This window comes from Lipotes vexillifer, unplaced genomic scaffold (assembly GCF_000442215.2).
Source record: "Lipotes vexillifer unplaced genomic scaffold, Lipotes_vexillifer_v1.1 scaffold1139, whole genome shotgun sequence".
NCBI classification, from domain to species: Eukaryota; Metazoa; Chordata; class Mammalia; order Artiodactyla; family Lipotidae; genus Lipotes; species Lipotes vexillifer.
The window spans coordinates 231,139-244,845 of NW_006798273.1; the positions used below are offsets into that span (position 1 = coordinate 231,139).

The window sequence follows — 13,707 nt, forward strand, 5'->3', positions numbered from 1 at the left end:
CCAGGGACCGGGAGCGGCACCGCACCAGGCGGGCCCACGGAGTGCGGGGGTCATCCAGGAGGAGCTGGGGGCGTTCTCCTGGGGCCCGGACCTGCGCAGTTCGGACCTGTGTGGAAGCGCAGAGGCTTTCAGGTCCCGGCAGAGACTCCACCTGCCGGTCCCTGAGGGGCGTGGAGGGAGACTCCAGCCTGAGGTGTGGGAGGGAGAGGACCGCGCCCTCCGGCAGGGCCTGCAGAACGCAGCTGGGAGGTGGGTCACGGAATCGGTGATTCCGGGAAAGGCCCAGAATGCAGAGAGAGACATGACTTCCCTTTCTTTCTTTAAACAGAACACGTGCGACAGCTGTAGGCTTTTCTTGTAGAAGCGCGTGAGTCCTGCGTAGCACCAGCTAGAACGCCAGAAGCAATCGAAACTGAAGGGTGAAAATCCAAGTATCACATTGAGACCCTTTGTTTTTAACTTCCAGCTACCGATAGTCTTTATAAACTCTCTCTGCAAACCCTCAACGCAGACGTCTTCCTAAAACAACGCCAGACCTCACCGCCGCCCAGCTCCCCGTCGCCGCCCGCCGCACCCTGCCTGTTCACATCCCGGGGCAGCTACAGCAGCATTGTCAACGGCAGCCCCGGCAGGTAGGCCCGCGGCCCCTGCCTGTGCCGCACTAAACCGGTGCTGCCCCCCGTAGGTGGGAATCCTCGGTGGCCGCAGACGGCCGTCCCTTCTCTCCTCTTCCCTCGGCGGGCTCAGCGCCCTCCCCGCGGCGCCGCCTTCCCACCCGTCACCCGTGTCCAAGGGGCACCAGGGTCACGCTCTAGGCCAGGAGCCAGGAGCACACTCAGCGAGGACTGCAGACCCACAGCAGCTGCGCTGTGGGCAAGGAAGTGGGTCTGCGGGTCGTTCCCTCTGACCTGTGGTGGGACCTGGAGGAGGTCGGAGCCGAGCACGGAGGGCTCCTCCAGGCAGTGACAGTGACCCCCCCTGGTGATGACACTCGAGCAGGGGCCACCTGTTCCTGCACACGCGGTGGCGCCCAGCCCGGCCCACGGCCACCCTGCCCGTGTGGGAAGAGGCGGGAGGCCCCGGGCCTGGTGGGCACTGGCCGCCGGGGCCCTGGCACGGGGGCTGCTCACCGCCCGCAGGCTCCGCTCTGTCCAGCTGCCCGGCATTCCCTCCAGGACGGGGCTGCCTCCTTTCCCGGCCCCTGCCTCTCTCCTGCACCTAGAATTTTACCTTTCTCCCACATTCCTTCCCCCTCCCACCCTCTCCTACACAGCCTCAGGCCGCAGAGCATTTCCTGAGGCCTGGCCAGGCCCTGTGGGTGGCCCAGGGCTGTCCCCGGCTCCCTCGCAGGCCCTGGGACACGGGCCCCGGGGGGCCTCCGTGGGGGGCATTGCCCACAAGGACTGAGCTGTTCTCTCCTTGCTTCTTCCCTCAAGCGACTCTAAAACAAAGCAGTCAAATGGAAGCAAACACAAACTGACAAAAGCAGCCTCGCTCCCAGGCAAAAATGGCAACCCCACTTTTGCTGCAGTCACGGCCGGGTACGACAAGAGCCCAGGTGAGTGGCTTGGCACTGGGAGACCGGGCACCGCTGGGCCTCGGGCCTGGTGGAGGTACCTGCGGCCTGGCTGCTTTGATTGATTCGGAGCCCATTGTTACAGGTGGGAACGGCTTTGCTAAGGTTTCTTCAAGCAAAACAGACTTTTCCAGCAGCCTTGGCGTGTCACACACTCCCGTTGACAGCGATGGCTCAGACAGGTACGTTTGGCCCTTCTTAGCAGGGGAAGGCAGGAGGGTTTCCCAGGCCAGTTTAGCATCTTCTATCGTATGTGTGCTTCGAGGCGTTTGCCCCTAGGCGACAAGCAGGTGTTTGTCGGAGGCAGTCAGGAGCCTCTCTGTTGGGTGGGGCAGAGCCCCGAGTGCTCGCTCCCACCTGGCTCCCTGACGGGAGGAGGGGCCGCGACGTGCTCCGGCCCGGCGGAGAGGGAGGCGGCCCTGTGTTCCGCCTTCTGAGCCTCCTCTGATCCTTCTCCGTCATCATGGCTGTTGTGAAGAGGACGTGATCCGATCATTAGAAGTAAAAGAACAAAAACGCACTCGAGAGGAAGGACATGGAACAAGTTCTAGGCAGTTTATTGTAAATTATTGGACAGGCCACTACTTTGACCCAGAGCAACCACAGTGGCCTGGAGGCATGCAGCGACTGCCTCGGTTCATTTTCCCAGATAAATAACGATGACAATAAGATTATAACTGTCGGTAAGTAGAGTCCCAGTTTTACCTGCTTGACACTAAAAGGAAATTAATCCTAGATTTGAAATAATTTTTTAATAAATCTTCCATTACCAAAAGGGAAACAAGGAAGAAACGCCTCTTTTCTCTGCATGACACTTCCTCTGAGCCAGGCCGTCAGCTCACGACAGGGTAGCCTGGGCTCTGAACTCCTCCGTGCCTCCCTCCTTTGTGTTATGGAAGGTGTCTCCAGGCCCCACTTCTTCCTGTAATACGTGAGCCCCCAGCTGAAGCGGCGCCTCCTGTGTGTGAAGCCGTGCGTGACGGATCTGTCTCCACTAACCATCACATTTGTGTGTGTTGCATTTTCCTCTTATCACGTTCAGCTCGGGTTTGTGGAGTCCCGTCAGCAACCCCAGCAGCCCTGACTTCACACCCCTCAATTCGTTCTCGGCCTTTGGAAACTCTTTTAACCTAACTGGTGGTGAGTGTTTAACACTAGACCCATGACTAATGAGCCTGTGGACAAGGACGGAGGGAGGATAAGGTCCACTTCCATGTGTGGAGGAAAGTGTGATGTTCATTTAGTGGACATTTTTAGAGGATGCGTTTCCCTGTATCAGTGCAGTCAGGCGGCAGCAGATGGGCCGACTTCAGGGAAGTGGGTCTGTCCGTGCTCTCCTGGACGGGGTCTGGCACAGCCGCCCAGGTGTGAGGAGGCCCAGCGAGAGGCCCTCAGAAGGGTCCCCTGTCCGCTCGGCACCCCAGCCTGTAGGTGCGGTGGTCTGCTCGATGCTCTGCGGGTCCCAGCTGGCTCGTGTTGCGCAGAACTGACTTAAGAGCTGCAAGAAAGGATTCTGCATCTGAGATGCGACTCCTGGCCATGCTGGGGCTCTTTATTTTTCTTGCTGTCCAGAATTAGGGGCACCCATGTGAATTTCACATTAGCTGTGATCGTGATGTTTGCACTTGACCGTCCGGTGGTAGGTGTGGGTGAGGTATTCAGACCGCGTGCTGGGGTCTGGAGAACAGCCCCCCGCACCCTGTTTTCCCCGAATGTGGTGGGAGCTGATGGAGGGGGTGGGATGGCTCCAGGTGAGCAGCGGTGGGATGCGGAGCCCTGAGGGGACACCCCACCTGCCCGGGGGAGCACGGCCAGATCCAGCACAGATTTGCCTTTGCTTCCTCACCTCCAGAAGTTTTCAGCAAGCTCGGGTTATCGCGGTCGTGCAGTCAGGCCTCACAGAGGAGCTGGAACGAGCTGAGCAGTGGCCCCTCATACCTCTGGGACTCTCCAGCGACCGAGCCCAGCCCTTCTTGGCCAGCCAGTTCCAGTTCCCCGACCCACACGGCCACAGTGAGTACTGGGCTTGGGCCCCGCCCGCTCACACGTCATCACTGCTGTCGCTCGCTGTCCCTTGGGTGGTGCTGACAGATATAAATGACCAACAGCAGCTCGGAAGGCGTGGGTTAGCGCTTTCACCATCTCTGCTGCTGTGTCTTCATTTCTGCCAAAGTGACCATCACTCTTCAGATCCGTGACGGTCAAGAAGTTAGTTACAGGAGGAACAGCTGAGCAGCTGGGGGTTGACGTCTGAATCCTCTCACTTCAGCCTCTCCCGACTGAGTTAGACCGCGGGGTGGCTGGTGGCCCGTCTCAGGTCCCACCACCTCCAGAGTCAGACGGTGCCAGAGCTCGGCATCTGCCTGCTCCCGAGAAGCCACCCGTGTCTTGGCTTGAGCTTTTCTAGAGTGCATCTTGTTGCTTCTCAGCTAAATTGCCCTGCAGAGATCATGCTCCAAAATAGTGTTCTTAGGAAGGAAAATGATTAGTAGTTTCGGCTTTTACAAAATCGTAACAGACCAATATGACCCCACCGTGATTACTTCCTCATCCTCAGGAAAACTAATTAGATGTGCACGGTTTAATGGTAGATATTTTAGCTTCGTAGATTCCAAAGTTTGTCTTCACTTGTAATCATTCTGTCCTCAGTTTTACAGTCATCTTAACCATTCTTTAAAATGGGGTTAGTCACGGGGAGGGGGAGGGGGAAGCTGGGACAAAGTGAGAGAGTGGCAGGGACATATATACACTACCAGCTGTAAAATGGATGGCTAGTGGGAAGCAGCCGCATAGCACAGGGAGATCAGCTCGGTGCTTTGTGACCACCTAGAGGGGTGGGATAGGGAGGGTGGGAGGGGAGACGCAAGAGGGAGGGGATATGGGGATATATGTATACGTATAGCTGATTCACTTTGTTATACAGCAGAAACTAACACACCATTGTAAAGCAATTATACTCCAATAAAGATGTTAAGAAGAAAAAAAAAAAACAAACGGGGTCGGTACCTGTTGAGACTTCGTAGGCCATTATTTCTGGTGCAGCCTGTCCAGCTCCACCCTGGGTGCACAGGTGGCAGGGCCGGCTCCTAAGCACACCGGTGAAGCCGCGTCCCCCGCCCCAACTTCAGCCGCAGAAGCAGGCGGCTGGACTCAGCCCCCTGGCTGTGGCTTGCCTCCCCTTCTTTAAAACATCAGAACCGTGCACCCAGACTCTGAGGTGGCTTCACGTATAAAACATTTGTTTTAAAATAACTAAAATGAAAGAACCGTGCAGTCTAGCCCATTCTTAGCATAACCATCGCCGCTTTAACCACCTGCCTGCCTCCCTCGAGCCTGACGCTCCCCGTTGTGTGTTTTGTTTCGTCAGCCGATCCTGGGCAACACCAGCAGCCTGTGGTCCTCCACTCCGTTCAGCAGCTCGATCTGGTCCAGCAGCCTGCATAGCACCCTCCCCTTCACCAGCCCTGCCAACGCGCTGCCGAGCATCGGCCTCATGGGCCCCGAAAGCCCCTCCGCTCCTCACACACCCTCCACCGCCAGCCCCGCCGACGACCTGGGCCAGACCTACAACCCGTGGCGGATATGGAGCCCCACCATCGGAAGGAGGAGCTCCGACCCCTGGTCTAATTCACACTTCCCTCATGAGAATTGAAATTAGGCAAAAAGAAAAAAGTGGGGGCCCCTCGTCTAGATCATGATATGCCCATTTTCGAGACATCTTTTTAAAGGCTCGCTCTTAACTGCTGGAGCTTCCCAATCCCCACCCTCATCTTTGCAAAACAGACTCAAGCAGGGCAGGCTTGTACCACTCGCTTCTTTCAGATCTTTCTTGCAATTATGATAATATGAGATTTGCCGTTGTGCTTTTAGAGAAAAGTTTGGACTCAGCCACAAACTCTGATAAGACCTGTACATCTGAAAACCTTAACTGTTACCAAGTTTCCACCACTTCTTCCATTCTTTATTTATCTGTATGAACACAAATTTGACATTACAGCTAAGGAAATAACTTGAGTTGATTCAGAAGTCCTGGCATGTGACAACTTTATTAAATTACCAAGTTTGGTTTTTAATAATTTCACAATATTATGCGCCAAGATCTAATTTTAAAAACGTATGAGGACTTTGTGCTGAAAAATAGAGTATTTTTTTAAAATAAGGCTGTCTCGGTTTAAAAGCAGATTACAGAAATGTAAGTCAACTTTAAGAACAGTGAATGAATGTAAAAACATTCGGTTGAGACCATACGCATTTTCTGTGCTGTTTGTACTTGAGGTATGTAACATTTGTATACCTGAATTTATTTTAAAGATAAACTGAAATGCACATAGCCAAGTCTTGAGATACAAGATTGAATGTGTATTTCTTAAAAATACAACTTTGTGTTGTACTTTGAAATAAATGATGCTTTTTTCAAAAGCCTTGAATTGTTGTGTCTTTTTTTTTTTTTTTTTTTTACACACAAGATGCATGTATTTAAATTCTCTCACACCAAAGTGAGCCATTCTGTCATTGCCTTATCCTGTGGAGTTGGACTTACCGTGGCTAGAAGCACTGTGGTCTAATTAAATTCTGATTATTTCCGTAGTATTCCCTAAAGGCCCTTGATAGGGACTTCCCTGGTGGCAGAGTGGTTAAGAATCCACCTGCCAATGCAGGGGACACGGGTTCGAGCCCTAGTCCAGGAAGATCCCACATGCCGCGGAGCAACTAAGCCCGTGCGCCACAACTACTGAGCCCACGTGCCACAACTACTGAAGCCCACGCGCCTAGAGCCCGTGCTCCACAACAAGAGAAGCCACCGCAATGAGAAGCCCACGCACTGCAACAAAGAGGAGCCCCCGCTCGCCGCAACTAGAGAAAGCCCGCACACAGCAACAAAGACCCAATGCAGCCAAAAACAAATAAATTTATATTTAAAAAAAAAAAGGCCCTTGATAGAAAAAAGTTCACACATCTTAAAAGCAGCATGTTGACCCTTTTCCAATTTCAAAACTCCCACAGCTCCTCCAAGTGGTGCCTGTAGAGACCATACAGATACCAGGCAATTCCGTGGGCAGTTTGGTTTAATCTCTCAGGAAGTGTTGCCTGCTCCAGCTGCCTTTACTCATCCTTTTTCCAATCTATAAAGCCAGTCTTTGCTGGGTAACCAGAGACGCCAAACATAAATGTTCTGTTTGAGGTCAATTACACGATGAAGAAATCCACCCGTCCAGCTCAGATGGTTTAGTTGAAGCATCGTACAGAGAGATTTTAAGTCTGACCTTTTCTCTGCTTTGCAGCAAAGCTCAGCAGAACCAGCCCCATCGCTTTCCCAGCCTATGCTGTGCCTGAGACTTGGGACACCAGCTTCCCGTCCACTCAGAGCTCCGGCGCGTCAGCCTCATGGCAGACCTGGGCCTTGTACAGTCTCACTAGCCAGGGCTCCTGTGTGCAGTTGCAAAATCGAGACATAAATTTAAGGCTTTGGATTTCCTTTGTACACCAAAGCAGTTCATAAGGTGACAAAGCCACTGAACAGCTGAGCTTCATATAAACCCTCATTTACAAAATAAAAGATTTTGTTGGCGGACTTTACCTCAGTCAGATGATCGCAGGGATCCTAAACTTGCTCCTTTGGAAGAATCACCTGAAACTCCCAGACGCCTTCCTACTTTCACCCCACAGGACCCTCATCTGCACGCTTGAGAAACACCATACACCTGGAAAAGGGAAAAAAAAATACAAACAGGTTTCTGCTGTTACCTGGGTTTTCCAGATAACTCTTAGGGCAGGTATTTGAGAGGCAACATACTCACCAACAAAACCTGAAACTTTGATGGGATTCAGCCTAACAATTTCCAGTGAAAAACTGGTTAGCACAATAGTTTGCTTTGCACTAGGCCAAGGTTGAATTTAAAAGCTATATATATAGCTTTAAAAGATATCCATTATTTTATTTAAATACAACGTGTATAAAAATATATATTATAAATTTTTATACCTTTATAAATAGTATTTATATTACATTACTACAATTCATGAAGACAATATGCTAACAAAATTTCAGTGTCCAGATAACTTTAAAACCTTAGACCTAAATTAATCTTTAAATATTTGTTACAGTTTTTGAAAAGAAAAAACGTACAAAAAGAATTTTAATTTACCCTTATTTCTTAAAATATCAGTTGAGTAACAAAATATGCAAATGATTTTGGATGATAATATATTTTTGCCATCTCAAAATTTTAAAGTAATATGAGTACTCATAAGATATTTGACAGTTTTTACACTTCTGTCTAGAAGTCTCACGTCTAAAGAAAAAAGGACAAGTTGATTACTGTTGTAAGTCATAATTAACACAGTTATACTGGGTACAGTAATTGCAGACACATTCGGGTTATACGCACAGGATAATTTTGGGTGGGCCAAAAAGTGCCTTCGGTTTTTAAGTAAAAATAAAAGACATTTTTCATTTCACCAAGAACTTTATTAAACAACGTATTCACCCTTTTGTTCTACTACCTTCTGCCATTTTTCAGGCAACTTCATAATTCCATCTTCCCAAAACTTTTTATCTTTTTGAGCAAAGAACTGTTCCAGGTGCCTTTCACAGTCTTCCAGGGAACTGAAATTTTTTCCATTAAGAGAATTCTGTAAAGACCGAAATAAATGGAAATACAAAGGTGCAATGTCTGGTGAATATGGCGGAAGAATCAGAACTTCCCAGACGAGCTGCAACAGTTTTTGCCTGGTCATCAAAGAAACATGTGGTCTTGCGTTATCCTGACGGAAGATTATGCATTTTCTGTTGACTAATTCTGGACACTTTTCATCGAGTGCCGCTTTCAGTTGGTCTAATGGGAGTGGTGGTTTTCCAGAAGGAGTTCATAATAGAGGACTCCCTTCCAACCTCACCATATACACAACATCACTTTCTTTGGATGAAGACCGGCCTTTGGTGTGGTGGGTGGTTTTTCATTTCACTTGCCCCACGATCTCTTCCATTCCACATTGTTGTACAGTATCCACTTTTCATCACCCGTCACAATTTGTTTCAAAAACAGTATTTTCATTACATTTAAGTAGTGAATCACATGTAGAAATACGGTCAAGAAGGTTTCTTTCACTTAACTTATGTGGAAGCCAAACATCAAAGCGATTAACATAACCAAGCTGGTGCAAATGATTTTCACTGCTTGATTTGGATATTTTGAGTATGCTGGCTATCTCCCGCGTGGTATAATGTTGATTGTTTTCAATTAATGCCTCGGTGTGATTGCTATCAACTTCAACTGGTCTACCCGACCGTGGAGCATCATCCAGCGAGAAATCTCCGGCACAAAACTCCACAAACCACTTTTCACACATTCAGTCATTCACAGCACCTTCTCCATACACTGCAGAAATCTTTTTTTGTGTTTCAGTTGCATTTTTACCTTTCTTGAAATAATAACGCATAATATGCTGAAAATGTTGTTTTTCTTCCATCTTCAATATTAAAATAGCTACACAAAAATTCACCAATTTTGATGTCTTGTTTTAAATGCACACTGATGTGACAGCTGTCACATACAATCTAACAAAATTGTTTCGAATGAAGTTAAAGACAACTAAGTGCTACTGGAGGCATCTTATGGAAAAAACCAAACAAACCTTTTAACCAACCCAATATTTTCTTCATTTCCTTTTTGGCTTGTTCATTGTCATTGTGTAGAAATACAACAAAGTTTTGTGTGTTAATCTGTATCCTGCAAGTTTGCTGAACTGGTTTATTATCTCTCAAAGGTGTGTGTATTTGTGTGTGTGTGTGTGTGTGTGTGTGTGTTTCCAATTTGGAAACTTTCATTTCTTTTTCTTGCCTAATTTATCTGGCTATAAGTCCTGTCCAATGTAGAATAAAAGTGGCAAGAGTATACATCATTGTCTTGATACTGATATTAGGAGGAAAGTTTTCAGTATTTATTTAGGCTGCGCCAGGTCTTAGTTGCGGCACATGGGATCTTCATTGTGGCATGCAGGGGGTGGGATCAAACCTGGGCCCCCTGTACTGGGAGCATGGAGTCTTACCCACTGGACCACCAGGGAAGTCCCAGGTTTCAGTCTTAAACCATTAAGTATGATGTGAACTGTGGATTTTTCATAGATGCTCTTTGTCAGAGGAAGTTCCTTTCTACTCATAGTTTGTTGAATGTTTCTATCATGAAAGGTGCTGGATTTTTGCCAAATGCTTTTCATCTATTAAAATGATCATGTGGATTTCTTTATTCTGTTGATGTGGTGTATTACACTGATAGATTTTGTATGTTGAATCAACCTTGCATCCCTGGAATATATCTCACTTGGTCATGATGTATAATCCTTTTAATATACTCCTGGATTGGTTTGCTATGTTTTTTGTTTGTCTGTTTGTTTTTTGAGGATTTTTGAACCTATATTAATAAGGGATATTGGTCTACAGTTTTCTTGTGATGTCTTTGGCTTTGGTTTCAGGGTAATAGTGGTCTCAAAGAATGAGTTAAGTATGCTTTCCTCTTTTTTGAAAGTTTTAAAAGAATGTGTTAGTTTTTAACAAATGGGAGCTAATTAAACCTAAAAGCTTTTGCACAGCAAAGGAAACCATAAACAAGACAAAAAGACAACCCTCAGAATGGGAGAAAATATTTGCAAACGAAGTAAATGACAGGATTAATCTCCAAAATATACAAACAGTTCATGCAGCTCAATATCAAAAAAACAAACACCCCAATCATAAAATGGCCAGAAGACCTAAAGAGACATTTCTCCAAAGAAGACATACAGATGGCCAAGAGGCACGAAAAGATGCTCAACATCACTAATTATTAGAGAAATGTAAATCAAAACTACAATGAGGTATCACCTCCCACCAGTCAGAATGGCCATCATCAAAAAAAAAAAATCTACAAACAATAAATGCTGCAGAGGGTGTGGAGAAAAGGGAACCCTATTGCACTGTTGGTGGGAATGTAAATTGATACAGCCACTATGGAGAACAGTATGGAGGTTCCTTTAAAAACTAAAAATAGAACTACCATATGACCCAGCAATCCCACTGCTGGGCATATACCCTGAGAAAACCTTCATTCAAGAAGACACATGGGGCTTCCCTGGTGGCGCAGTGGTTGGGAGTCCACCTGCCGATGCAGGGGACACGGGTTTGTGCCTTGGTCCGGGAGGATCCCACATGCCGTGGAGCAGCTAGGCCCATGAGCCATGGCCGCTGAGCCTGCGCATCAGGAGCCTGTGCTCTGCAACAGGAGAGGCCACAACAGTGAGAGGCCCTCATACCACAAAACAAACAAACAAACAAACAAACAAACAAACAAAAACACATGCCTGGGAATTCCCTGGTGGCACAATGGTTAAGAATCCACCTGCCAATGCAGGGGACACAGGTTCGAGCCCTGGTCCGGGAAAATCCCACATGCTGTGGAGAAACTAAGCCCGTGCGCCACAACTACTGAGCTTGCGCTCTAGAGCCCGTGAGCCACAACTACAGAGCCCACGTGCCACAACTACTGAAGCCCACGCACCTAGAGCCCGTGCTCCGCAACAAGAGAAGCCACAACGATGTGAAGCCAATGCACCACAACGAAGAGCAGCCCCCACTCGCCGCAACTAGAGAAAGCCCGCGTGCAGCAATGAAGACCCAGTGCAGCCAAAAATAAATAATTTTTTAATTAAAAATTTTAAACTTTTTTTAAATTAAAAAAAAAGACACATGCACCCCAGTGTTCACTGTAGCACCATTTACAACAGCCAGGACATTGAAGCAACCTAAATGTCCATCAACAGAGGAATGGATAAAGAAGATGCGGTACATATATACAATGGAATATTACTCAGCCATTAAAAGGAACAAAATTGGGTCATTTGTAGAGATGTGGATGGACCTAGAGACTGTCATACAGCGTGAAGTAAGTCAGAAAGAGAAAAACAAATATCATGTACTAACACATATAGGTGTAATCTAAAAAAATTGTATAGATGATCTTATTTGCAAAGCTGAAATAGATACACAGACATAGAGAACAAAGGGTGGCATGGGATGAATTGTGAGATGGCGATTGACATATATACACTACTGATACTATGTATAAAATAGATTACTAATGAGAACCTACTGTATAGCACAGGGAACTCTACTCAGTGCTCTGTGGTGACCTAAATGGAAAGGAAATCCAAAAAAGAAGGGATATATGTATATGTATAGCTGATTCACTTTGCTGTACAGTAGAAACTAACACAACATTGTAAAGCAACTATACTCCAATAAAAATAAATTAATTTTTTAAAAAAGAATGTGTTAGTTTTTCTTTGAATATTTAGTAGAATCATCAGTGAAGCTAGTTGGACCAGGGCTTTTCTTTGTTGGAAGTCTTCAATCTCTTTACTTGTTAGAAGTCTATTCAGAATGTCTATTTCTTCTTGAGTCAGTTTGGTAGTTTATGTGTTTCTATGAATTTACCCATTTCATCTAGGTTATCTAATTTGCTGACATACAGATATTCATAGTATTCTCTTATATTCCTTTTTATTTCTGTAAGGTTGGTAGAAAGGTCCCCACTTTCATTCCTAATGTGACAACATTCTAACAGCACTGAATCTGCAGCAAACCTCCAAATCATAGACATACCCTCCAATGACCTAATCAGAGGTCAAATCCTGTAATAGGTTCTTTTTCACACACTATTGCTGGAACACAAGGTTCATGATGGTGTGTATTCTCCCTCATCAACAAAGCATATGCTCAAATTGTACAACTACAAGTATGCTCCTGGTGGTCTTTGGCTGAAGGGCACTGAGAAGTGGAATATACAGTGGGTACAGGGACTGTGGAATTGGTCTGGACTGGATTTCAATCCCAGCTCTGCAGTGAACATTTGGCACACTCACTACTGCTCTCTTCGCCTTGGTTTCCCGACATGAATACAGGACCATCCTATCTCAGAGGAGGCTGGGGAAAAACAAATGAGGTGAGGCAAAACAAATTATAAGTAAATGGTGCCTCTTCCAGATACTGCAAAGATAGTACTGAGAGTTGCCATACACCCCAGTATTTATGTCTTACATCATTTATATCTTACATTAGTATGGTAATTATAATTATTGTTATAATTAAGGAACCAATATTGAGACATTATTATTATTAACTAAAGTCCATATTTCATTCTTATTTCCTTAGATTTTACCCAGTGTCCTTTATCTGTTCCAGGATGCCATCCAGGGTTCCACATTACATGTAGTCATCATGTGTCCTTAGGTTTCTCTTGGCTGTGACACGTTCCCTGACTTTCCTTGTTTTTTATGACCTTGACAATTTTCTGAATACTGGTCAGGCATTTTATAGAATGTCCCTCAATTTGGATTCTTCTGATGTTTTTCTCATGATTAGACCGGGGCTATGTGTTCTTGGGAGGAACACTACAAAGGTATACTGCCATTTTCATTACATTATATGAAGAGTATATACTATTAACATCACTTATCACTGTTGATCTTGACCGTCATCCTGGTTGAGGCAGTGTCTGTCAGGTTTCTCCACTATAAAAGTTACAGATCTTCCTCGACTTATGATGGGGTAACATCCTGATAAACAGATCATAAGTTGAAAATATCATGTCGAAAATACATTTGATACACCTCACCTACTGAACATCGTAGCTTAGCCTAACCTATATTAAACACACTCAGAAAACTTACATTAGCGTACAGTTGGGCAAAATCACCTAACACAAAGCCTATTTTACAATAAAGTGTTGAATGAGATATGTAATTTATTGAATACTGTATTGAAAATGAAAACCAGGGTAGTTGTCTGGATACAGAATGATTCTAAGTGTGTCTGTTGTCTACCCTTGTGATCAGAGAGCTGACTGGGAGCTGAGGCTCGCTGCCACGGCCCAGCATCATGAAGGAGTATTGTACCAAATACTGCTAGTCAGGAAAAAACCAAAATTCAAAGTACAGTTTCTACTGAATATGTAACATTTCTGCACCATCATAAAGTAGAAAAATCGTAAGTCAAACCGTTGTATGTCAGGAACCATCTGTACTCTTTTATTCCTCGTTTTCAGGCTGTAGTCTTTGGAATGAAGTCACTATCTACAGCTCAAACTTAAGAAGTGGGA

General features: G+C 46.1%; 1 protein-coding gene across 1 annotated transcript in view; it reads left to right on the forward strand.

Annotated features, from left to right (window-relative positions):
* TMEM131 (transmembrane protein 131) overlaps positions 1-5,228 on the forward strand; it is a 195,542-nt gene extending 190,314 nt beyond the window's left edge. Inside the window, 6 exon segments of the mRNA XM_007470223.1 lie at positions 467-632; positions 1,437-1,558; positions 1,662-1,758; positions 2,619-2,716; positions 3,429-3,589; positions 4,944-5,228. Coding sequence (XP_007470285.1) covers positions 467-632; positions 1,437-1,558; positions 1,662-1,758; positions 2,619-2,716; positions 3,429-3,589; positions 4,944-5,228 — 929 coding nt within the window.
* Positions 5,229-13,707: the final 8,479 nt, after the last annotated feature.